This window comes from Buteo buteo, chromosome 3 (assembly GCF_964188355.1).
Source record: "Buteo buteo chromosome 3, bButBut1.hap1.1, whole genome shotgun sequence".
NCBI classification, from domain to species: Eukaryota; Metazoa; Chordata; class Aves; order Accipitriformes; family Accipitridae; genus Buteo; species Buteo buteo.
The window spans coordinates 26,602,407-26,629,618 of record NC_134173.1 but is presented as its reverse complement, the minus strand read 5'-3'; the positions used below and the strand labels follow the sequence as shown (position 1 = coordinate 26,629,618).

At 35.3% G+C, this 27,212-nt stretch overlaps 1 protein-coding gene across 5 annotated transcripts in view; it reads left to right on the top strand.

Annotated features, from left to right (window-relative positions):
• ESCO1 (establishment of sister chromatid cohesion N-acetyltransferase 1) overlaps nt 1–27,212 on the top strand; it is a 35,216-nt gene that overhangs the window by 5,499 nt on the left and 2,505 nt on the right. For 3 of the 5 annotated variants that reach the window (XM_075023102.1, XM_075023104.1, XM_075023103.1), the window contains 7 exons: nt 404–515; nt 1,873–1,936; nt 4,195–4,309; nt 13,944–14,075; nt 21,628–21,717; nt 24,132–24,275; nt 25,194–25,381. In XM_075023102.1, coding sequence (XP_074879203.1) covers nt 404–515; nt 1,873–1,936; nt 4,195–4,309; nt 13,944–14,075; nt 21,628–21,717; nt 24,132–24,275; nt 25,194–25,381 — 845 coding nt within the window. Of the gene's footprint in view, nt 1–403; nt 516–1,872; nt 1,937–4,194; nt 4,310–13,943; nt 14,076–20,911; nt 21,035–21,627; nt 21,718–24,131; nt 24,276–25,193; nt 25,382–27,212 lie in introns of those variants that run through there. The other 2 variants (XR_012649765.1, XM_075023105.1) reach the window with 2 other exon arrangements.

The following is a 27,212-nucleotide window of genomic DNA, read 5'->3' as shown; positions in this document are numbered from 1 at the left end:
TGGAGCCAGAGGTTGTACAGATTCATATGGATGCTTTTTGATCACTTAAGCTTGCATAGCTGTTCTGTGCTGAAAAGGTGTATTAAAAGAAATGAGAGGGGAAAAAAGTGTTCTCTATCTGAATAAGCTTCTATTAAAATTTAAGATTTTAAGGACAAAGGTGTTCCGTAGGAAGTATTTTACAAGGTTATATGTAAAATGAAAAAGACTTTTTGCAAAATTAATACCACAAACTTCAATATGGACTAGCTAATCAATTGCATTTTGTTTGTTTGAAATAACATAGGAATCAGAAAACTGGTACTGTATTCGAGATGTTAATACTGAAGTTAACTCAGTGATTTTGTTAATAGGTTAGAGGCATTAAATAGCTTGTGGCTTTAATATTTTCTGGTTTGTTTAGAACTTTCAATTACATTTGGAATCAAGTCTGAAAAGTTCTCCAGTAAAGTATGTTACAGCTCCTAAACCACCAAAACAATTAAAAAAAGAACCTGGAGGAAGTGAACCTCAAGGTAACTGTTTACTACTAATTTTTCTTTTTCTTCTGACCAGTTATATGGGAAGCATAAGTCTTCCTTTCAGAGGAGTGCTTCACAGAATAAGGTACAGTTGGTGCAGAACTAAACTTCTGGGGTTGGAACTGTTCACCAGGGTTTTTATATTTCTTTGTGTGTCACACCCATGGCCACTTTAGTAGCAACAAACGTCCTTTTATCTCTGGGCTGTGTAGTGGGAGAGAGAGGTGTCTGGTTTTACTACGCAGTGCTGATTTTAGTGCATCTTTGTGCTTTATGCATGAATATTTTAATGCTTAAATATGCTCCATTTGAGTAAAAGTGAAGTAACAACTTTTAAAACAAACAAACAGAAAAAACCCAACTAAATCCTTTCCTCTTCCATGTAATAAAGTAGTAAAACTTCCACATTTCAATTGGGTTCTTCTCTTGGATCGGTTTCTCTTGAGGATTCTCTGTTGGTTACCCCTTCCTTTGAATAAGTATCTGCACTTCATTCTGCTAAATTGTTCTACCTGATCTTGATCAAATTATTGATTGAGTAATCACTCTCCTGTTTTTATTATGTAGTCTTCACTTCAGCCTGTGAATGCAGTTTGTCAAACCTTATGATGAGCATGATGTGAATATTTTGACTCAAGTACATTTGATTAAGAAATATTATCAATGGATCACTAATATGTCTCTTTATTAACTTCCCTCTTGATATTTCATCCTTTTGCTTTTGAGTTTTTGGTTTGTTGGGGTTTTTGTTTTGGTTTGAGTTTTGGTTTTGTTTGGGGTTATTTTGTTTTTGTTTTTGTTTTTTTAATCTGAACCTGATTTTGAGTGCACTGTTTAACTATTTAGGTTTACTAACTAGTTTTTTTTCTTGCCGTTGTAGGGTATTTTTGAAGGGCAAAATATTCCAGCTGTACTGTTAGAGAATGTAAAAATTTTTTTTCTTTCTTTTGCTTTTCTTAATTGTTTCTTCTCCTTAAGTGTTATAAAACACACCTCAGATGGGGGCATACTATACATTTATGATTCTAATACTATGCATAGAGCTATTTATATGGGTGTTGGTATAACCAGATTTAAACTCCCATGTAGTTTCACTACTGGCTTTGTTTAGCTGCTGGCAAACTGCTCTGCAGAACTGCTGTGGAAACGTTGAAGAAAATTCCGTATTTTTTTAAGTATATGTGGAGGAATATCTGAATAATGCTTCAAGGTTGCATCTTTTTTTATTGGCCACAAACAAATTGCAGCATTGTCTTGAATATGTTTTTAAAAATCACAATTCATGTAGATCAAATTACCTTTATAACTAAAACCTTTTTATAATGAGGTTATTATCTTTGATTAATTGTAGGTTTGGCTCCCAAGCAGTTGACGCATACTTCATTTACAAATCAAACTTCTGAAACTGAGAACAGGTATAGTATTTCATATATTATGAAATTACAGTAACCTTCTGTAGAGTTATGAGAGGTTTTATTATAAGACTAACTGTTCTATTGTCTCTCAGCCTCAACTTTCAGTTTCAAATAAGTTGTCCTTTATAAAAACAGACTTTCATTTTACCCAGTTATTAAGGGATGTTTTTATTTTGTTAAGAAAATTATTAAGCAAGATATTTGTTAACTGCACATTTATTTTAAAAAGTAGAATTTAACAGAGTTGGGAAAACATTTCTAATGGTCTTTTCCTCAAATCAGATGATAATGAGAGAGTATGGGAAAGGTTTATGACAGGATTTTCACTTACCGAATGACTTCACTTACTTCTGGAAGAGTTTTCTAATCCTTAAATTATGGGAGTCTTGTATATATGAAATCTTTTTAGGTGGGGAAGAGGGGATTTAATTTGGGATTGTTTGTGACTGCTGTGAAATGAAGGTGTCAGCTGCCATAAAAAAATGATTCTTGTTCTTATTACTATCTAAATTGTTCTTACTGCTAACTAAATTGTTCTTACTACTAACAGTTCAAATTTATGTTTTATCCTTGATCATGTTGACTCTTGTAGTTTTTGAACAATTCTGACATAGTCTCTGGTTTTATCCGATTATAAGCTAAAATAATTCAATAATTTCTTCGTACCTGATACCTTGAACAGCAACATGGTTGGCACAGTGGTTAGTATATTGATACTGTTTTCTATATTCATAATGGAAACAAGAAGAAATGATGCAGTTCATTTTCAGTACATCTATCTGAGGCCAGATTAACAATTCTGGCTAACCAGCCTTTTTGTATGTGTTAAAAAACTCTACTACTATGGAATTTCACAGAAGATGGGTGGTAAGGTAGATGTAAAACTAGTTAAATGAATATTTTTAGATTTTTTCAATAAATATTACAATAACTTTGATTTCTCATATTTTTATTCTCAACTGCCAAACAGCTTTATGGTATCTAATCACATTTATTAACTTTATTAGCTGAATGAGCCCATACTGATTTACTATTATTTGTATTTATATATTTCTTGTGAGAGCTTTCTTACCCTGCTTTCCATAGGCTATCCAAGATTTAAGCCATCATTCTTTCTGTGGTACTCCTGGCACAACATAGAGTAATGTGCATATCTACAATGTAGCTCTCTTTAGGGCTTTGTAAGAAAGGGTTGCAGTGGGAAAAGGCAAACCTTGAAGTAGCTACTTAATGCAAATTTTGGGGCACATGACAGGAATAAAAAAATTAGCTCTGTTTTAGCTAATGCTGTTTTAGAAAGGTCTGGCAAGAGTTTTTCTTTTTGAAAAATTACTGAATTTTGAATATTCAGTAATATTTTGAAATTCTGAATATTTTGAAAAAATACTGAATTTGAAAATCACTGAACTAACCTGCTACCTGTACTACAGCAGCTGCTACGATTAAGTGTTTGGCCCTATATCCTAAGTTTGGTAAGAAACAGAAAACATGTAAAAACCTAGTTGAAGTACGAGTATTTTTGTGTGTGTGTTTTGCTTTGGTGATCTCCACAAGTGTTAACCATTCCTGGAATTAATGTTGTTTTTCTCCTTAATGTAGTAGCGAGTTCATAGAATAACTTTGTTGTTGATGTATTATAGTATTTACCAGTGTTTCTTTCAGTTGTGACAAGAGAAAACTTAAACTGAGTAAGAGATTCCAGTGATATCCATCCATTTATTCCTCAGGTCCTCTTTTTCCCTCTCTTCACTGCCAGTCATTAGAAGAGGATAAGTTAAAACTGAAATTAAGAGATTTATGACATCTGTTGTATACGTCCCACTTATATTTGTGGGAATATTTATATGGTCTGCTTTAGCAGCCTGATATATGATACCTAGAACTAGAAACCTAAACTTTAAGTAGGAAATATGTAGCATTAGGCACCATCAGTCATGCTCTGAAAATGCCTCAGTTAAATGCTTGTGTAATGGTTGTGACTAACCTACCCCACTTGATTATAAATTTAATATTTTAATTTTTTTATTAAAAAAATCTTGTGATTAGGCTAATCACAAACTGTATTTTTTTTGGTTAATCCTTTTATTTCCTTATTTTTCCATTTGAATTACAATTAAAATATATAGGACTGTGTTTTGGGTAATTAACTTGGGTTTGCTTCTCATTAAAGTTTAGCTGTACTACTGATGGCTTTGAGAATCTAGGATGACATGTATAAGCAGTCCCTTTTTTAACATGAAATATATTTATATTTCAAGGGTTCCATTGTCAAATCCTTCATTAGCATCAAAATGCAGTAACTTCCTACCATCTGAGGAACATATTCAGAAGCTAAAAGAAGCAGGGAAAGATGGTGATAAGCAGCTGATCATAGTAAGTAATACCTTTTTAGTGAGGCTTATAGCTACTTGAAGAAATTACTTCTGAATTTGCACTGCTGTGTTTTTACGAACTTGTCTAAAAATCATTACTTATACATACTACTATTACCATTGTAAATGATTGTGAAAGTAGAACCTGTACTAGATTCTTATTCACTGTTGATGGAAAAATGGTGGCAGACAAACTTAACATTTAAAGCTGATTCTTGTTAGAACAAATTTCTGCATTTTTTTAATAGAATGGCTATTCAGTAAAAATACAGTTGTTTTAGGGAGAATGAATTTGCCTTTGCTTATGTGCAAAATCTTTCTTAAAATTTCAGAATTATAGGGGGAGGTGCATCTGGCAGATTGGGTGGAAAAATAATATCAACAGATTTATTCCTGCATCATTCAAATGTCCGTTGTTATGAGACAAAGATATTCCTGTGGATGTGCTCATTTTCACCATAATATTTAAGCAGCAATACTAGTTTCATTATTTGTTCTTACCCTTTTTGCTATTGGCTACCAAATGGAGGTATCTTTTCTAAAATAAGAAAATGCACAATGAGAAGGCAGAGAGTGGCACACAGTCGTTTTTCTATCTTGTAGAATCACACAACCTGATAGTGAAACAATTGGAGGTTTTGGTTGTGTTTCATTTTGTGTTTTTAATAATTCACACATGGGATAATCCTTGAGAAATGAAAGGCTGGAGCTGGGAAGCTACACAGAGAGAGGAATCCAGGCCATTAGGAAGGAGGACTTTGTAGTAAGCTTCTTATGAAATTACCCATCTCACATATATCACTGGTGGTCTTGCTAAACTGCAATTTTTTAATGTAACACATGGATTATACACATGAAATACTAACTAAAATAGAACCAGGTGAATTCTGAACACTATCTTGTTGCCATGTTGAAATATTTTAAAATCAGAACTTCTGAGAACTAAATTGATAAACATATCCTTGACTTGCCTAAAGTGATACAAATCTAGGCACTTGAATGCCCAGTCACAGGGTGATAAAAGAACCATATCTAACATTTAAGAAGTATTTCAGCTATTGCCTCTTTAAAACTCATTTTACCAACAGAGTTAAAATGCATTATTAAATATCTTGACTATATTAAAAGGACTATAAGAATATTCCTTTTCATTTCGGTAAAGCTAACTTAATTTTTGCTCATACAGTAATACAACTTGACTGAAGAGATGCTAGGATCTTTGACAAGAAGACATACAGAACTTTCTGCTTAGCTACTGAGGAGAGAGGTTGTGTAGTTCTCCTCTGCAGTATTCATACAAAGAGATTTTTTGCAACTTATTGACTATGCTGGTAGTATTTGTGTTTTCAGCCCAAATTAGGAGAGTAATATTTTTTCCCCTTGGTATTCAACAGTAAAATTTTTAAGTTATTCACCTAGCAAAATTTTAGAATATAAAGAATGGGTTGTCAATGAAGAACACTAGGGAAAATAGGGGAGACCTAGTTTCTTGTTTTCTGTGTGCATTTCTGGAAAATGCAAGAGTGCACTGTATTTAATTTTTAAATGTGAAAATAACAGCTTCATAATATCTAATATGTTTCAGCACTTCATACAAATGTAATTCACTTTGACTTCATTGAGTTCAGAGTAGGCTTTTTATCATGTTGAAAGGGCATTTTGGTAATGGCTGTAGTTCATGTTACCAAGAGAGCATTAGGTAAGGTATTGCTCTGTTATTCTTTTACCTGGGGAAAAACCGCTTTTAGCATTGTCAAAACATACAGAGGAATCCAAATATTTGTTAAGCCATTTTGTAAAATACTATTCTTGACATTAGTTACTGTGGAGACGAGACATAGTTATGTCTAGAATAGTTTGTGCTAGCATCTGGAGGGCAAAAATTGCTAAATGTGACCTCTAAAGTACCAGGCTTTGCTTGTACAAATACTCAAAAGATTGCGGATTAAATGCACGTAATACAATAAGGTGCCTTTTGTAATTAATAGTTTTGTTTGCAAAAAAATGGTGAATTTCTTAAATGTGGATTCTGAATGGCTGGTGTTTTGTTTTTTGGTTTTTTTTAGGAAATATTTTCAAAGGTGTTTATGTACTTCTGTAATGATCCTCTGAGAACAGAGAAAAGATTCATTTGGTTTAAAAGCTGTTCAGGTTGAAATTTCTCCTATACAGAGAGCAGTCTTACTACACACAGTCAAATTGCTTAAATTAGCATTTATAGTGTCTGTAAAAAATTTTATAGTTAATAGCTAGAAATCATTTTTATTTCAAGTTTCTGCCATGTTGTATTAAAAGAAGCAGTTTCATTATTCTTCCTTACCTTGAGCAAAGTTGGGAAGTCATGCTTTTATTCTTAGCAAGGGACTTTAACTTGCACTTTTTTACACTTTTTTAAAAGAAAAATTAAATGCCTGAAAGGTGCAATTTTGGGCTCTCTACTGTGAGATCTGATTCTTTTGGAGATCCATCAAGCCAGTCCATCTTAATGTACAAGTCCAGTACTTCTTAATGTAGAAGTACAGAATACTACTTTCTTTTTGTAACCAAAGTGGAAAAAATAGTTGAGCTTAGTTTGACTCATCACATGATACACTATCTTTGTTTTGCTGGTTTTTTGCTATTGAATTTTCCTAGCCTTTTTTATTTAAGTTTGACATCTGTCCTTTTAATTGTCTTTACAGTATCTGAGGCTTAAAGTCTGGGATGTTACAATATTGTCTGCGTATTCTAACCTTTTCATTTTGCTGAGCTGTATTTAGAGAGGTGTGATGGTAAAACTAGTCTTTGTTTTCCACAATATGCTTTATTTATTTATATTTAATCCTTAAAGATGTATCTTACCCCATATGATTGCTATAATGAATAGATTGATTTTCTATTTTCTTAAGTAATACAGTCTTTAACAAGCTTTAAGGCTATTTGACTGTAACAGTAATAAAATAATACAACTTCTGTTTGTAGAGGAAATATTTAGTAGCTGTACGTGCACCATTCTTTTTCTTGGTACACGTCATGTAGTTATCTGAGCAGCTTTCAAACACAAAATTATCTTCATTTGGTCGAGGTACAACTAAGACAAAAGATGAGTTGTTTCTGTTTTCTTCGGATTTGCTTGCTGTCACACATCTTAAAAAGCAAGTCTCTTCAGAGTGTAGAACTTCAACTGAAAACAGCAAGGAATCTAATGCCACAACAAACTTCGTAAAACAAACAGTGACAGGAAACAGTGGTGTTCGAAGTAATGTACGAAGATTTAGGTTCAGACCGAGGAGAGTATGATCTGTTTTTCTGGAGGCTAAAAATATGTTATATTCCAAATCTATGACCTGGTGTTTGCAGAAGTAGTCTGTTCTGAATATTTGTGAACTGTACCCTCTTACACTTCATTTAAATGTTCAGTTGGTAGGTTGACAGTTATGTGAAGCTTCATATTGGAAGTTTTATAGAGTAATGCACTAAAATTTTTCTTTACTTTCCAAGTACTTCAATCTGATGTGCAAATACGAGAACTTGAACATGAAATCATCTGTTCCTTTAACTTCCGAAATGGAAAGAAATACAAATGTGCAAAGCATATGTTTTCAATTTTCATAAAATGAGATATGCTTTACATCCAAGTCAAGGAAAGTCAGTTGTTTGCTTCTTGTAAAAATTCTGCTTGCCTGCCAGATCCATGACAAAATTTTGACCATAAAAATAGGAATTGATAAAAGCATTAATGCTACAAAGGAATGTTCTAAATAATGACCTATGAGGTACAGGGATACTTCTTCCATTTTATGCCACTAGGGAGACATGTTACTTTGAAAATTAAGCTAGTCTTTTGAAAATGATACTCATCAGTTTTAGGAGAGAACGTGTAAAAAGAATGAACAGCTAAAGTCACTGGAGTGATAAAAAGATAGTATAGTGTTACAGAGACTTTTCTGTCTTTCTAGAGATCTGAGTTAATGCCTGGATGCAAGCAAACATGATTAAATGTGGATGATCTTTATAAGCATCAGCAAATGCATGGATCAGCATTGCTTGATGGAAGATGCTTTTGATTCTGAGGTTTGAATTGGTGCTATATGTGGAAGTGATGTGCAGGCTAATTGAGTTTACACATTTGGATATCATACTTGGAATTTTTCCTTATGTATATTTTGGTTGAACTTGAACATAGTTTCCTGTTTGACTGAAATACGTAATATATGAAAGAAATATTTTTATTTAAGCTGAAAACACAGTCCTCAGTGGAAATAATAAGTGTAAAAGTGATTTCTTATGACTCTGAAGAGAGTTGCGTAATGATCATTTAAAGCTGCTGGTTTCTTAAGCTAGTATAGTCTGGTTGGCAATTTCTCTGAAGAACTGGAGAATGGCTGTTGGGCAATGTTTTGTTCTTCACATTAGTTAAGTACTGCCTCTTTTCTTTCCTGTAATCCCAGTAAAAACAAGGCAGTGGTTACTGCATAAGTGACTGGAGAGGGAGTTTGGTAGTTGAGAGCAGTCACTCTTCCTTTCTTCCCACAAAAATCTTATCCTTTCGGACAGCTTGCTCTTAGTGGGTGCAGTAATGGCCATCCTTTCTTATTATCACTCCTTCCCATTTCTACTTCACTGCAGCAACCCAGCTTTCTCTAGCAAATTCAGGTGGGTTGTGTTTGATGTCCTTTGTCCTGAAGGTGAGAAATGTTTTGTAAGGTTGGCTGCAGACCTGATACAGGAATTCAGGCACCAAGACTGCTAACATTGTGTTGTGGGTTAACCCTGGCAGGCAGCTAAGCACTGTGCAGCTGCTCGCTCACTCCCCCTAAGTAGGATGGGGGAGAAAACTCATGGGTTGAGATAAGGACAGTTTAATAGGTAAAGCAAAAGTGGTACACGCAAGCAAAGCAAAATAAGGCATTTATTCACTACTTCCCATTGGCTTGCAGGTGTTTAGCCATCTCCAGGAAAGCAGGACTTCATCATGTGTAACAGTTGGGAAGACAAATGCCGTAACTACAAACGTCCTCCCCTTCCTCCCTCTTTCCCTCAGCTTTTATTGCTCAGCATGATGCCATATGGTATGGGATACCTCTCTGGTCAGTTGGCGTCAGCTGTCCCAGCTGTGTCCCCTCCCAACTTCTTGTGCACCCCCAGCCTACTCGCTGGCACAGCAGTGGAGAAACAGAAAAGGTCTCAATGCTGTGTAAGCACTGTGCAGCAATAGCTAAAACACCCCCATGTTATCAATGCTGTTTTGGTCACAAATCTAAAGCATAGCACCATAACAGCTGCTGTGAAGAAAATTAACCTTATCCCAGCCAAAACCAGTACACATTGGAACACCCTCTGTAATATTCTTGAATAATGTTTTTATATGGGTTGAGAACAGATTAACTGTCCATTGTAAATATTGTGCAGATTTCTTTTTTAACTTTTGTGGTTTCTTCATATTGCTTTAGCTAATGACCAGTGAGGATATAATTTCATGATGGATAATGACCCTCTATTTTCATTTTTAAAATATGTGAAATAAAATTAGATACATTACAGTTCTTGAAAGTTTCAGGTTGGTTTATATCCTCTGGCTAAAACAGCTTTTCAGAAAGATGGGTACAGGTGATGGGTTTTTTTTTTTTGGTTGGTTGTTTTTTTGTTGTCGTTAAATTCCATATTCTTCATTTTGAAGTGAAACTTGTTTCTGAGTTGGGTCATGTCTCCTGATCCTCCTGGTCAGCAAGGGGATCTACCCATCAGCTTCAGTCTTGAATGCATCTTTCGTTGAAATAGCATTCTTTGACCTTTTCATTTTCTGTGGAGAGCCCAAAAATCTTTGTGTTGTTCCTTCCTGCTCTTCTTGTATTTCCTTTCCAGCCTGCCTGTTTCTATGGCTGGGTTTTATTCTTTGCTCTGTGAAAAGACTAGAGGAAAAAATAATCTTCCTCTAACTAACACTAGGTAATAAAGAAGGAGGTGACCTAATCTGTGTCTGAAGAGAGAGAAAAGAAAAAAAAAAAAAAAGGCCCCTTTTCATCTCCTACAGAGGCACCAAATGCCTTTTTTGCTTGCAGGGCTCCTTATGCCACATATGGAGGATCAGCAGACATGCACCTTCTCAAAGAAGATATTGGTAAGACTTTTCTTTCTGTCTAACACAGAATTAAGAAACCCTTCTGGAGATTAAGACAACATTGTCGCAATGTTCAGTTACAGTTAGCCTTGAAACAGTGGATCTTGTATATCCTGTGCTTATATTAATGAGGATTGCCTGAGTTGTCGGGAATGCTTAATTGCCATCTACACATGCAGAATTTGCTTAGGAAATAAAAGTATCCTTGCTCTTTATTGTTATAGTTTAGAAAATTGAGTTGTAAATAGAGTAACACGTTTTTCTGCCTGCAACCCCACATTTTCTTAAATATTGCTCTGAAAAACATGTGTCTCAGTTCTGAGAGTCAAACCTCTTACATCTCTTTCTAGTTGTGATAAATTGACAGTTTATTCTCCAGTACCCAGTATCTGATGTTTGCTAAGAAGATTCCCCCCCCCCCAAATCCCACTTTTAAGTTTTTATTTACTCTCCTATGTGGTGCATAAGGTGTTCTTGGGTTGGCTGGGGGTTTTTTTGTTATTCTTCCCTCCCCATTAGGAAGAACTGGCAACCTTTAATGCATTATTATTGTTTGGGAGCACTTTTGCCCTCTTGATGCATGCCCTTTCCAATTTTGCTTATGCAATGACATCGGGTTAAAAATAGTCAGATTCTGTAGATGTTTTGTTAAAGTACAGAAATGCATTCTTCATCATTCCTGACTTTATTTTGCATGTCCTGTTTTGTTGTTGTTGTTGCTGTACTCTGCATTGGATTTACAAAGCTGCTTTTTTTTTTTTTTTTTTGTCTGAAGCATTATGTCCTATGGTGTGGCTTTGAAATAGTACTTCAGTTACACAAAAAGGCTATTTTCTTTACTGCCCTCAGGATACTGTAAAGTATTTGCTGAAAAGTATAGTCAGCATTTGTTAGGGCTACAGAGTTCAAAAGATTGCTTTAGATACTACAATGTCTTTTTTATGATAATTCACATAGATTCTTAATACTAACCTCTGTGTGTAGCCCATTGATACAACTGAATGTGTGTAAAAAATAATATCAGCGAAACCCTTAAAAAACAAAAACCAAACAAAAAATCCACCCCAAAACCCAAACCCACTGATAACTGCAACATCCAAGAAAGTCAGTCTGTAAAATACAATATGGCAGTACTATTCCAGGGAAATAATCTGTTCCTGGAGACTTGCAAAACAGCGTATGTGTCTACAAGGCAAGATGGGATGAGCTAAGGAGTCTGACAACTTTGAGGATATCCTTGCCCCAAATTTTTTTGATGACTTCCTACACAGCTAGGTTTTTTTTTGGCTTGAGATTTTTGGTAGTAAACTAATAGATACTTCGGCTTAAATACCTTTAGCTTTTTGATCATTTGAAAATAAATTGTTTCATGAGACTTACTATAGCACTGATATGTGCTAAGTGTTTTAAGAGTTGCATTATGTAGCTATTTTCTAATTTACATGTCTTATTTTTTTGAAGTATATTCCACGCATCAAAGTAGACTTCCTCTTCGCTTATCCTACCCTAGGTATAGGGGATATGTTCTCCATCTTCAAGATAGGAACTACTGAGTTTGGTTCAATTGGTTCATCTTAAGATAATCGCCATACATCATCCTTCCTGTTGAACTGCCTTTTTTCACCTTTCATGTATAAACCCTTGAAATGCAGTATATATGTTGGTGGCCAGATGGGCCACCTTGCTGCTTTAAAGAAAGTCTGCAGGTAAAGTAAAATGTCTTGGATTCAACTTTTACACCTTTAGAAATTTCATCTTATTCTGACTTTGCAAATCTAACCTCAGGGTTCATCTTTCTTTTTTCCTTCAGAAAATTAATGTACTCCTGTTTCTCCTTCTGTATACAGTAGGAATGTATAAATTGACATACTGTTAAAGAAATAACTTCTCAGATTGAGCTTATTTCTTTTGGCTGAGTTCCATATATGTGCTCTTAAAGAGAAGTTCAACTCTGAATTTGCCTGGCCAGTTGTAGCTTTAATCTTGTGTTGGAAAGAAACTGATACCTACATTTTAGATTTCACTAATAACTGCTTGAAATAAGTTGCTGTTGTGTGGACAACTGAGCTGTCATGTAGCTCTTAGACATACTTAAAACATATCTTTGAAGATGGAAGGAGTAAGAAATGATTCATAAACACTTTTGCTGTGTTGCAGAATGCTTTCTTCCATAAAGTAGGCTTTTTTACTATGAATATTTTCAGCTCTTAGAAAACAAAATTAAGCTCAAGTGATCTGTTTTCCTGCAAATTTTGCACTTTCAATTTGTGCACACAGATAAATTTCCTTTTAAAAAACACCCTCAAGTCTTCTTTTGCTTATACCGTATCCTATTTTAGAATATAAAATAACTTTTTTTTCCTCTATCACTTGTTATATGTGTTAAAATAGATTAAAAGTTACATTTATTGCTGCTTACATAAACTCAATTTCCAAATGTAGTTAAAGAAAAAAATATAATGTATTTGAGCATTAAGCCATCACTTAAAACATGCCATTTTGGCTAGAGACTTCAATCTTACTGGTCTTCTTTTGCTCTTTGCAAAAGGCACTCCCTGCACCTGACACTTCACTCTTTATTAGGCACTGACTCCTTAATCTGAGCATACTTCCAAATTAGTAACACTTTTAATGAATAAATAGCAAAGCAATTGGTACAGAGTAGTGCCCTTAATTTGATAATGGTTATAGAGTAGGAGGATAACCTAAAGGGTCATGAGTAAAATGGTATGATCTTCCATTTGTATTGTAGCTGCTATCCAGTGTCTGAAAAATAAAAGTTATAAACCCTGTACAATTAAGATAGCATGTCAAACATTATTGTTAGCTGTTTCCAAGAGTTAGGACTTAAGTCCTGACAGTATATTAAATGAGGATTTCAATCAATGAAGAGAGGGATAAAAACCATAATGCTATTTGATTGCCTTGAAATACTTGGTTTTCGTAAAAGCCTAAAAGGTGGTGATCAGCTGTTGCGGATTTATTGCTAATTTTAACGATTATTTCCATAACTATTTTTTTTTTTATATTATCCTTCCAAACATTCAGGAAAATGGCTCACATTTGGCCTACCACAAAACAACTCACAACCAAAAGTCAGGCAGCAGCAGAACTGTAGGGGGAACGAAATAGTGTGGGGCTGTATGTGGGAATTTTCTTTGTGGAAGATGATTGTATTTACTGCAAATACGGTAATGAAGGAAAAATTCTGGTTTTTGTATTTCGTAAAATAAAAGAGAAGTAATTTGTTCAAAACTAATGGGGGTGGAGCTAATGTTAATGTTAGGTAGGGTTTGCTCTGTGATTGATGCCTGTGCCTTTTAAGGCTGTGTGGGATTTTGAAAGATGGAATTCTAAATTCTGTACTTGTTCTTTCTCCTGTTTCACTGCATTTTAGCCACTGTGTTGAGTTTCCAGAAGAAAAGTTATAAAAGGCATGTCTGATTAGATAAAAGTTCTGTTGAACTGTATTTACTGTGCTTGCAATTGACAAATACCTTTTTTTTTTTTTTTTTTTTTTTTTCCTTTTAAATAGGATGCGGGACAGAAGAGATTTGGTGCTATTTCCTGTAATATTTGTGGAATGCTTTACACTGCATCAAATCCAGAGGATGAAACCCAACATCTGCTATTTCATAACCAGTTCATAAGCGCTGTAAAATATGTGGTATGAAAACCTTATCTTTTTAAAGACATAAGCATTATCTTTTATTTGCTGTTACTAGTTAAAATTCATATTATATTAAGTTGTGTTTTAATGGATTAGTATCATAGTAGGCTATAAATAATCCACTTTGGGAAATAAGTGTTTTTAAGATCCATGGTAGACAGGTTATGTGTAATGTATAAAAATATTTAGTAGGATAGTGGTGTTTCATTGCCATTGTATTCTTTCTGTTACAATTCCCTAATCTTGGTGGGGGGTGAGGGTGGTGATAGGAAAACAAGGAATGTCACTGTTCTGAAAGTGCTAAATACAGGTTTCAGTACAACTGGTGTTTGTGTTGGCTTAATAGTCAGATAAAGAGCTGATGGTACTGTTTGTGTAATTGTGTAATCTTAGATGACTTCTAAATTACTTTTTCTTAATTATGTGTAATTTGAAGAGAGACTGCCTAGGAATCCAGCTGATACAACTTCATAATGTATTGAAACTTTACTGTATTTATAGTGTGATTGTAATCTTTAAAGTCCAAAGTATGATTCCATAACTTCATTATATGTGCTGTATCTATCTCTTGTATTAAACCTCAGATTTGAAAAATTTTGTACAATTTAAAGTATATTGTAAAATCAGCTACTTCACACTAGCTGATATTACAAGACTTACAGGAAATACCTGTTCACATGTCTGAAATCCAGAATAGAATCCACAAAGTCTATTTTCTTTATCACACATGTTACCTTCAGTACTCTACACTCGAGTAGATAAGACCTCCAGGATAACTGAACTGAGGCCACCAATTCATTTCATGTAGGTACGAAATGGCTGTTGGGCTACTCTTAAATCTCAAGCTCAATTTTATCCACTGTTTACAAATATAAAGATACATCTTCATAGCTGAAGTGTTTGAAACTATCTGGTAAATAGTTCTGGTATTTGTTCTGTTCTTGGTTAGTTTTTGCTGAATAATCCAGACATCTTGAAAGATCTCTTCTGATACGCATTAGCTACATTGTAGGGTGAGACAGGACAGAAAGTGTGATGCAACACAGTACATTATAATGGCAGCATATAATGCATTTCCCCATTTTATTCCTGTTTGTCCATTCTGCCCTCCTCCCTGGCCCCCGCCCCAAGTACTTTCAGATCTTGAATGTTACCAAAGATGTAAACATAATTTACAGAAGATGGTGTTAGTTCTTTTGGGCAGAAGCTGGCAGATGAGTTCAGTAGTTACTTAAAGCTGCTATGTTCACGTAGGTAGGAAGCTGCACTGAAGTATTTTGGAGGTTGAAAGAGCTGAAATTTCTCACTTGTATGTATATCTAGAGTAACAACATGATGAACTAAATAACTATGTATAAAGTTAGGTATGCTTTTAAGTTGAGAAAGTTTCCCTATTGTTTTTCTCAGTTGTTAGGCATCTTTTTAAAACTTGACACAATGTGTACTTAAGCAAATTATTTGTATTGTCAGTTCAGTGAGTAAACAGTTCTATCTCTGAAATCTTTTAAGATTCTAGTTGTGTTTTGTGACATCATAGACAACTACAGAGGGATGATTTAGATGGTTATTCTAGAATAGAAACTGTAGAGTAAGAGGCAAAGGAAGGAGTCTTATGAGGCTTTAAATTCCCCTCACCTGATTTTTTTTTTCTCATAATAATTTGATTGACACTCTGTTTTCTGCATGGGTAAGTAACTTTTGCCATGCTAAATAGATAAGTCTTTAGCACTAGTCATTTGACCCATAGTCAGTGGTTCTTGGTTGATTGTATTGTGGTAATGTCCATGACAGAAACTTCCTTACCTCTTCTTAGAAAATAATTGAATTTCAGATCACCCTTCTTGCCAGTGAATTAGTACACCAAATCTCTACTTGTTAATTCTTAGTCATCCAGAAATACCAGAAGAATGATTGCTAGTTATCTTAGGTTTGCTAGGAGGTTTCTAGTGGGGATTGTTGGGAGGATGGCTTGGAGGTGTGATATGCTTGGTTTCTAGATATTTGTGTGTAGTTACTGTGTTGAAACTATAACTACCTTCCTTTCCCTGACAGAAAGTGTTAACTGGACAGTAGCATCATGGGTTTTAAAAAAAATTGTACTAGAGAAAGTCTTGGTAAACTTCTTGGTTAGACTTTCTGGTCCAGGAACATCTGGTCTTGGTGACCTTGGTATGTTACTTTACTAGCTCTCCAGATACTCTTTTTTATGTAGTTAGTAGATTTGGTATTATTGTTGATTTGGAGGCCATTCTAAGGTATCTTAGAAGCATTTTTCATTCTCTTGTCATTCATATTTTTCATGCCATATGATGCAGTCCCAGTCTGACTTGAGAAGACTTTTCTCAGTTTTTCCTCCCTTTTGAGTGTCTTGTTACATGCCTAGTAGTTCTATTAATGATTCATTTCACAGAATCACAAAAAGAAAGCCTATATACATTACCAAGCTAGAGCTTCTTACTGTGAACTGTGAAAATGGACTTTATTGTTAGTGTCTTTCCCACCTGCATGCAGCTGCTTTGTGGGTTTTTTGAAAGTACTGAGTAGCCAGAAGATAGTTTCCATGTCTTCAACAAAATATAATTTTGTTTGTTTTTTTTTTAAAGGCCTATCTTGTTTCTTTTAGTAAAAATTTCTTTTTAGGTCTCTCTAGAAATTCCTTGATGGCCCCTAGAGGTAGGACAGGCTAGCAAGGAGATGGTATTGGGATACTTATTTTGTCATGGATGGCTGATAGAGACAATAAGGAAATTTTAGGCCTTCTGTGGAGAGAGAAAGTTTGGCAACTTCAATGACATTTTCTAGATTTAGGAACAGAATATTGGCAAGGACTGAATGAGTTTTCTGGAGGGTGCCATTTGCTATTAATAGAAGCATGCAAATTGAATAAGCAAGAAGGTAAGGTGGTCAAGGGTAGTAGTGGAGCAGGAATAGATTAGTGTGAGAGATGTCCCCTACTGCAGACAAATGTAGGAATCTGTGTCTCTATCCTTCTGGTTTCAGACATCTGAAAGTCTCCAGAAAAAATATGCCATTCTAGCATGTGTGTGCATTGAGTGGTGACATATACATCAAGTGTTAACTCCAGTGGGATGGATAACTTTGTGGGATGGATACGTGGTTCAGTTTTATGAAATCCTTTAGCTGTGATCCCACACAATATTAGTTGTGTATCCTCTCTGTGATACCACATAGTATCAGCTTAGTATTTCTGTAAATTTTTTTTAAGAACAAGACGTTATTTTTAATGATGCTTTTAAGTTGTACAGCCAGAAACTTAAGTTAGGAAATGCCTGTGGATTCAGGTGCCTGATGTGAATGCAGTTAATGTGTTTGTATTTCAAGCTTATCCTCTTAGTTAAGAGTATCTTGAGCTGAAGAAAGTGGAAGAAGGTGTTATGTGAGCTAATGTCTAATCTGATAAGTTTTTAATTGCTATTCTGCTGTAACTGCATGCAAGCCCGTCTGTGAGATTCCTATGATTTTCTGATTTAAAAAAAAAAAAGAAAAAGAAAAAGCAACATTTGACTTCTTGGGGCCTTAGGTTAATAGAATATTGGGATTCAAGATGATGATGAACTTCATGTCATCTTAGAAAGATTTCATGCTTGTTTTGATTTGCATTAAATCCAAAAGTGATACATCTATACAATATAAAACTTCATAATATTTCAAATAAAGTTCTTACCGTTAGCTATCTTCTGTGAGAATCTTAGTTTTAACAGAGGGTTGTGTTTAGTAGTTACATCGAAGGATCTTAATGTGTTCTACAGTTAAAATCTCATTCTCTGTATTACGTTCATAGGAAAAAGAGGCAGAATACCTGTAATTTGATGAAGGAGTCAGGAAGAAGAATGTAGTAGACCCATTTCTCTGCTACAAATTGTCAAGGATAAAAGTGCACAAAATTTCATACTAAACTTGATTATTAGGGGAAAATTTCATGAATACTTTTCTTAGTGAAGACCAAGAATTATACAATATTAACCACATTTTCCTCACTACCTGAATATTTTTGAGGAAAAAATGGTATAAGAAAAAAAAGTCACCAATTTTCATGTATTTGTATTCATTTGAGAAATAGGGAGTACAGACAAGCCAGAACTGACATATATAGAAAGATACCAGGTTTGCTCTCCCATTTCCTACTCTAACATAAGAACTTTTAAAACATGAGGAGGTGCATCGGAAGCAGTCTATTGCGTCTTCTGACTTATGCTTTTAAAGACAAATCTACATCAGAAATAATTTTAAACTATAAGCAGAACATACTTCATGTGAAATTGAGTACTGAACATTTCAGTTACTGTGTTATTAATGTTGGAGCCGTCTTTACAACTGTATTCTACATCATTCATTATATATATACATAATATCCAGCGAAAGCAATGCACTACACAGTGTAGTGGTAATTACTGTCTGTACTATTTCATGATGTCATAGCAATTGCTTGTCTGTATTGCCCTTTTCTGAATTATTTCTTTTGTAATTCTATTGCCATTGCACTTTAATAAACAAGCAGAAGCAATCTTTAATCTTGTTTGAATTGGGAGGAAAATTTAGAGGTAGGTTAAAAATGAGTTAACTTTGCATTGCAGAGTTGCCTTATTTTCTCAAACGATTACAAATACCTGTAACATAACATGTAGGGGAGGAAGGTATTGCAACAGTTACTTCACACCAATAGGGCTGTGCAGCACCAGTCTGCCCAGCTGTGGTGATTAGGCTATATGTACCTTGCTACTGCTGGCTATAGGTAATCTGTTGTTGAGCGTAGACTTCCAGTATCAGGGAGGAGCGGTATAATCATGTTCTTGTACTCCAAGCCTTGCAGAACATGTATCCTGGTGGGAACAATAGCTTTCCTTTTAACTTCTTTGGTCATCACAAGCAATGTATATCAATGCTTGGGCATCTAATTCAACAGTAAATAAGTCTTAATGCCCTAAGGTAATGTCAGTTAAAAGGAAAAGAAAAGTAATTTTTCTGACATTGCAGCAGAATATTATAAAGTATACTGCAGACATAATGCTTTTGTTTCTTACTATAATAAGGTGTTCTTGCCATCTGCCTGAGTGAAGGAGTCCTACTTTAGTTCTCAGTGATTGAAATACCTTGCAGACTGTTGCATTTTGTTTTAATAGTGTTAAAATAGTGGGGGTTTGTTTAAAAAAAAAAGTTAATAGGTGTGTTAAGGGAAATCATCTTCAGACCACATACAAGATACTGGTACTAAAGTATATTTTGTGTATCGTAGATATCTAATAGGATCGGTCCTAGCTGAAGCTGTAGCACATTTTCCTTAACAGCTTTAATGTTAGAATATGACAGAGCTGTGACCAGTCTTGTGCATTACTTCCAATTGTCTGGTTTAAAGGAAGCACAGTTCATTGCTTACTAAGACTGAACAATAAGGATACTGAAGATGCAGCTACTTATGTGAAACGTGTTTTTCTTTTTGAAATTCTTGGAGCTGCATAAATAACAAAGGAATATGACTTTAAAATGTCTTCACTAAAAATCTTGGATGAGCTTAGGGTTTGCAGAAACTTTTTGGAAAGCTTCATCTAAAGCATACAGTTCTGAATAAATTCCAAAATACTTCAATTTAGAAACTACCCCTCCTGTGAATATGATCAATCTCCATATCATACTAATCACTTAAGGAAATGAGCAGGTGGACAGTAATGAAAATAATGAGTTCTAAGTATTAGAGAGTCAATTATTGCATTTTTACAGAGTTATTTTTAGACTTTGCTAATGTACTGTTGCTTAAGAGTATAACAGCAGTATGATGTTCAGAAATGTTTTCTTCCATCAGATTTCATTTTGTTGGAAATACCTGGCTATAATGTTAACAGGATACCTTAACCTAAAATTTAGGGTTGAATTTTCTGCATTAGGCCTGCAACCTAAAATTTAGAGTTTAATGCTCTGCATTAGGCTGCAACATTCTGGATGCTGTAATGGTAGGATTATCAAACACATTGCATTTATCTGCTGAGTGATGGTCACAGTTGGTTTAAAATAGGCTATAGAAAGCTTTTTACAGGTAAAAAGGTATCCAAAAGGCAGCAAAAGACAAAGAATTGAGAGAGGATGGTTTTTGAGGTTGGAGAGTAGTAATCCTTGCCTGAATCCTTTGACGTCTTTTCTAACAGTCTCAAAAAGCATGTCACAATCCCAGAAATTGCACTTTTTCTGCTTACCTGAATATTGTGACACTGCTGTTTACTGCCTTTTGTGTTCAGACCATAATGTATATAAATTCAAATAGGATCTTCATTTGTGTTGGTATTTAGTGCAACTGAGAGTACTACTGACAAGAAAAGCAGACAGGATTAAAATGGTGTCTGTGTTGCAACCATTGCCATGCTGGGTGCTAAACTCATACTTAAATAGTTCCAGGGCTACCAGCAAGTAGATAAATTTCTAAAAATATTCTCTTCATGTCTTGTTTGGGGTAAGGGAATAACATCAGCATGATTAAAATGAGATACAGATCAAGTATTTTAACACTTAAGTTTGTCATTTTTTTGTGGTAGTATATATGACATTCATTCAGTGCCAAATTCCATTGTTTGGTCTTCAGTTGAACGTTATTTTATGGAAAGGTACAGATTTCAATGAGAATTATTCCATCAATATTGTTTCTTCAAAGGCTTTTTTATTTAAAGTTGCTTTGAGTAAGACTTGTAGATCAGCCTTTTTAGTGGCTGAAGTTACTTCTGCATTCAGTATTTTTAGGTCCCATCAAAGCAACTTGAGTTCTAATATCTACCAGTCCCATCTTACTAGATTTAAGTGGCTTTTTTGTTTTGTTTTTTTCCATGCAGGTACTGCTCATTATTCACCACGAGTGTGGATCTGAAGAAGAGTTAATTACCTCTATTTTTTTGAGTATGTTTATACTTCAGATACACACAACGTAGCCTCCTTCCCCATTAGATTCTTAGAAGGTAGTTATAAATTTTTTTCTAGTATCCTTCTTGTGGCTTTAACAGTTATGACCAGTAACAAAATAACCTATTCCTTACATTTTGGGCAACTGCATGCCAATCAGTTCACTTAGAACCTCCTGGAGGTCTTTCGCATGCCAAACTTTAAAACTGAGTGTGTATTTGTGGAGGTAACTATGTTAAAAAGAAATCTTTTATTAAAACTTAGGGATTTTCCCATTCACTGGACTTTGGAAAATAAGTATTACATAGGTTTGGAAATCAGTTATGTGAGCCAAGTTTGCTACTTCTATTTTAAAATTCAGTTTGTACTGCAGTCCTGGGGGAAGAAAATCTAGCTGGGAAATTATAAGACACTTTCACAAATTGTTTCTAGATATAGTTAGGCTATTGTATAAATTATTGTATAAACAAGATCATATTATGTCTGTTGTGCTCATTTTAAAAAGCTAGCTGAAGTTTCCTTCTCTAGCAAAACAACTGCTAAATAGTATGAAGTCTGCATAAATTCAGTGTCTAGAACAATAATATGCAATTTCTATTTGTAAAAGTACATCTTGTGTATGGTTTAGATAAGTGTTTGTTTTATTTAGGGTTGGAAAAAGGAGAGAATTTTGGCTGAATATCCTGATGGAAAGATAATAATGGTTCTTCCTGATGACCCAAAGTATGCACTTAAAAAGGTATGGTGAAAAGGACTGGACTTGTATACCTTACCTTGTTTGATGTTTTCGTATAAGTAATGAGAATGTTCACAGTAAAGTTTGTATAATTCACACGTAAGCAGTTGAAGTTGGACTCAAAACTGCAGTGGTTCTGTAGCTTTTTCCACAAACAGGTCAGACATCTCTTATGCACTGCTGCTCTCCTTATAGAGAGGATGGGTCTAAGCAGGAATGGAAGGCAGGGGTGGGAACAGCATCAACCAACTGACTTTTTATTTTTTTTTTTTAATATACTTGCTGAATGTCTGCCAGATATTTTATATAACATAAACTTCCTAGTATATTTAAACCAACTGAAATGTATTGATTTTATTACACAGCACAAATATGGCACCATTCTCTAAATGACTTTTGGATAAAACCAGATTTAGGTGGAAAGTGGCCTTGAAGTCATCTAGTCCAGTCCCATGTCCAAAGCAGACTCAGCTCTGGTTATGATGCATCTGACAGTTTTCTAAAACTTCTACCACTAGAGGTTTTTCTGACCTCTTCAGAGTCTGTTACAGCTTCTGTAACAGTAGGAAATTTTCACTAAATGTCCAACAGAACCTCAGTACTGCAATTTAAGCTCTTTAGTGCTAATCATACTGCCATAGCTGTAGAAAACACCCTTTTCCTCTTTGCAACAGCTTTTTTGTGCCTGAACAAACCAATTGTTTCACCTTAAGGAGACTGACGGAATGTGCTGGTTTTTAGTTCATACTCCTAAGTAATGTTTTATAGACCTCTGATCATTGTTGTACTTTCCTCTAGATTATCTCTATTTGTGCCATGTCTCATGCCTCTTTTGAAACTCTTTATTTAAAACTGGGCATAGTACACTAGTGGAGACTTAGAGCAGCAGGGTACTTTGGTGTCTTGCTGGCTAGCCTGTGTTCATACATCTTAATATGGCATTACATTTGTTTTTTCAGTAGCATGGCATTGATTCTGTTTAGCTGGGGATTTGCTGTGACTAACGGATGCTTCTTTACAGTACCACTATCACAGGATCACAGAATGGTTGAGGTTGGAAGGGACCTCTGGAGGCAGAACTGATGCCCAAGACAGCTCTTTCTGATGGCATGACTGTACTGGGTTTTCTTTAGACTAACATAGATTTTTTTAAGTTGCTGAATTGAAAAGAAATGATGAATTTTCTTTTTACAATATTTAATGCAGATAAGTTTTATTAAGTTTTGTTTCTCTGGTGATACTGTCTTAATTTTAGTACATTCATTGCACATTCATTTTTTACTAATATGGCTGAAATAAAAATTACTTTAAATACCTAAGTGTGGCAGAGGAAAGGAAGACTGTAGCAAATGAAATAATTTAGGATAGAGTTCTCTGTAGTTCTGTGTGGTTAAAGTTGAGAGAATCTACAGCTGTCAAGAACCATGGATGGCTGACTTCAAGAATGATTACTTAGTGTTTCAAATTGGCTAATTGGACTTGTAATTAAAAGACTGGTACCTGAAGGTTAGATGAGAAAGTAGAGAGTAACCGATACCATGGCTTTTAAAAGTTATTTTAAAAGCTTTTTTTTTTTTAAACACAATTTTCATGTGATCAGTGCTAACTTCATATATTCATAGCATCAGTAATTCTAGTTTTGCTTTAACTAATGTAACTACAACATGCATTAAAGAAGCTTATGCAATTTAATGCACCACATAGGAAAAGCCACCTTATTTCTGTCTCATGTGAGATGACAGAGGGGCGATAGAGGCTGTTTCAATGCCCGGTTGTAGGTACAAGAATCCCCCAGTAAAATCTCAGCTCATGCATAAGCTTTTGTTCACATTCATGCTGGAGTTTATATATTTCTTCTAAATTTGCTAATATTAACTAAAAATTTTATTTTTAGTTTGTTACTCTTTGCAAAGCTAATGGAAGAGCAGAAAGCTTGAGGAAAGAGGCAACAGTTATTCATTCCTTTACAATAAACGCATATATTTTCTAGCCGCCTTGGCACTGTGCTTGCTATCATCTGCTTAGAACCCTTAATGGATTAGTTCTTTCAAGACTTTAAAAATAACAGACAGGAAACCTTTAACTGAGCTACTGAGCTCATTTACTTCTAGAATATCAGAGTCCACACTTTGATTATCTGCATTCTCTCTATTAGCCTTTGCCTAATTGAAGTTTTGACTTAATGGAAGCTGACTTAGAGGTCCCTACTCTTCCTATTTCCGGCCGAGTATTATTTAAGGAATGTTTATGTGGACCGATGTGTTGCAGGTCACTTAGAATGATCCCTGACTTCTGGAATAGCTTTCAGTGTTGTAGATGCCTTAGTGCATTTTTACAGATCTGTAATTTTTATGTAAATTTATACAAACGTGTATTTACATGTGTTTCTTATGCAGCATTTAAACTTATTTTGACAGGTTGAAGAAATTAGAGAAATGGTAGACAATGACTTGGGATTTCAGCAAGCTCCACTCATGTGTTACTCTAGAACTAAAACTCTTCTTTTTATTTCTAATGACAAAAAAGTTATCGGCTGTTTAATTGCTGAACATATCCAGTGGGTAAGTGATTGAATTGGAGAAAGGCAATCTGTGTCAGTGCTTAGTGACTCTGTTCTTCAGACATTCTGAAACTATAGAATTATCTTGGAGTTTAAGTCTACCCATTTAGCAAATAAGTATTCCATGTTTGCCTTTTCCAGAAATGAAGAGACTTTTGGTGGCAGACCATTCTGAAATGTAGTTACTCATTTTTGTATAGTTGACACTGAGCTGAGACACATGTATGGTATCATACGTGGCTAAGACCTGCTCATCTAAGAACTTGCTTGCTGCAGCTGAAGGGTGGAATTTTTCTTTTTCTGCTATTCTTATGCTAGCTTTGGCTCTTCTCTTGCTTGTTGACAAGCAGATTCAACTTCCTGCCTGGCAGAAATCCAACGTGGATGAAAAAGTGCGTACTCTATAGGATTTGAGTTGAATCACTGCAGGGTCAAACACCTCCACAGAAAACAGAAGCGGAGGGCAGAACTGTGCAGTGGAGAGCAGGACAAGAAGCCATACTGCCAGTTGCAGTACTAAAAACTGATGTCAGAACTTTGTCACATATTCTGTCTGTTGCCTTGTAAACTGTGGTGTTTTCTGTTGTCCCTTGGGAGTAGCAGACAAGAAGCAAAACAATCTTAGTCAAAGTCAGAGAAATTGATGCAAACACTTTAGATGGTAATCAGAATTGGATTATTTGTTGCTGTTATTTTAAATTGGATAAGCTTTACAGGTTTTTTTGGTTTATTCTTTTATCATCTGTTCCAATTTTGAAACTGTTAAGAGAAATTAAATGAGACATAAATATGCAGTCTTTTTGGCAAGGCGTTTTAGCAAGTAAGTATGTTTAACTGAAATAAACTACGCAAGAATTGTTTTATTTAGTCATTAGTGATGCTTTTATGAAGTGACAAATATTTTTTACATCACTTGCAGGGCTACAGAGTTATAGAAGAGAAGGTTCCAGAAGTCAGTTCAGAAAACGAGAAAGTCATATTTGAAAGACAGAAAGCATGGTGCTGTTCAACTTCTCCAGAACCTGCTATTTGTGGCATTAGTCGAATATGGGTATTCAGCATGATGCGTCGAAAGAAGATTGCTTCTCGGATGATAGAGTGTCTTAGGTAATATAAACAAAGTTCCTCAGTTACATGTGTTTTAGGTAGAACTCAGTCCAAGACATTTATGGCTTTGTGTGTCTCAAGCTTGTACTTTTAAGCTGCTGGTCATATTGGGGATGTAGATCTGAGCACAGTTGACAGTTCGAGTATTATGTGGAGTTCAATAACCAATGTCAGTGTTCTGCAATAGCTTGTCTTTAACAGAAATCTTTCTGCTAAGTGCAGTTGTAATGAGTCACCCTAGCAGAATGCCAATGGGCTTGGGTAAATTCCTCTGAGGTATTTATGAGGGAAGGAAATGAGACTGTCTTTGGTCAAAGTGTGAGATTACCCAAGCATTAAGGACTGGGACCTAACCATTGGCTGAATGTCCATTCCTTAGAGGTAGTAAGGGGGACAGAACAGTGATGAGTGTACCAAACTATTTGATATAGTCTGGTGGCTTCCAACTGTATTTTTTATTTTTGCTTTACTCGGGTTCACTGAGCCTTTTGAGATATTTATAATTTCCATGGAGCTCTAATAGCTGGTGATGAGTGTGTTCAGCTGAATGCTAAGTGCTAGATCCATAAAAGGACTCAAACATCTGCGCTACTGTTTATATAACTGTTAAACACGTTGAATCTCCAAACTGTAGGTTTCTTCCAGTGACATTTCCTAGAAGTTTAAAAGCCTGTTCAGAGTAATGCCAAGAACCACCCAAATCTTATTACTTCTGGGTTGTCAGGTTTTTGCTACGTGCCTGGCTAGACCCATCTTGTTGGAGTTTGTGGCACAGGTACTGCTGTGTCTGCCGATCCTCGCCCTCTTGGGTATTTGGAAAGCCTAGCAGAGCTATTCTGCTCTGCAGAATGCGTCTTGCCTGGCTGGTGCAGCAACTAGAAGGTTCTTATCAGATCATGTTCTGTCTGAAGTACCGACTGTAAAGCTGTATTCAGATAAGCAAGTTAACTTGATGCTTTCATTTTTATTTTTGGCTGATTTTTAATTGTGTATTCAGTAGCTTCTTATAAACTATTTCTAAAGGAAAGATTTCTTCTGCAAAGTGATGCTGGAATCGCTCCCTCAGTTACAGCTCTAAGGGATCTTTAGAATCAATTTTAATGGTTTGTTGCAGCTAGCGAGAAGAGGTCTCAGTTTTCCTCTCAGCCCTGCACTGCATCTTTCTCACTTTTTGCTGTGCTCTGGTGCTTGTTTGGCCTCCGTTTGCTCATTGCTACGTTCATAGGAAACAGGCGCACCAAAAAGAGCTTTGTGTTGTTCTGGTGCTCAGTTGGCTTGTGGAAAGGTCTGATGAGCTCTAGAGTTGGCGTAAACAAGGGAGCCCAAAAAGTTGCAGAAGGCGAAGGAAAGGAGTGAGACTTGCTTTTTGATGGCAGTGAGCAGTTAGATCTGCTCAACTGCCAGTGAAACTTCGACCTAAATGTCTTTCATAGCAAAAGGTAGTTTGAACAGGATGATTCTGGTCACCAGCTAAATCCTCACTTCAAAATGTTGAAGGCACCCTAGCAGACTTTTAAGTCCATTTTGAGAATGTCTGCTCCATTTCACTCAAGCTTTCACAGCTGACCTGGAGTTGCAAAAACCTGGTCAGTCAGTCTTAAGAACCTTGCAAAATCATCTTCCTAAATACAGTAAAGAGAAGGGAAGAAAGCTGGTAATAATTAAAAAGGATTTTGTTCCTATTGTCTTTTCCTCAAGATTTAACAGAGATGTCCGTATGATCGAAGTTCATACTTGCTCTGCAAGTACAAGCAAGTTTATTTTATAGGAATTTAAAAACTTAACTTTAATGGGAGTTTCTTCTGTTTCCAAGCATAAATGCTACCTCCTC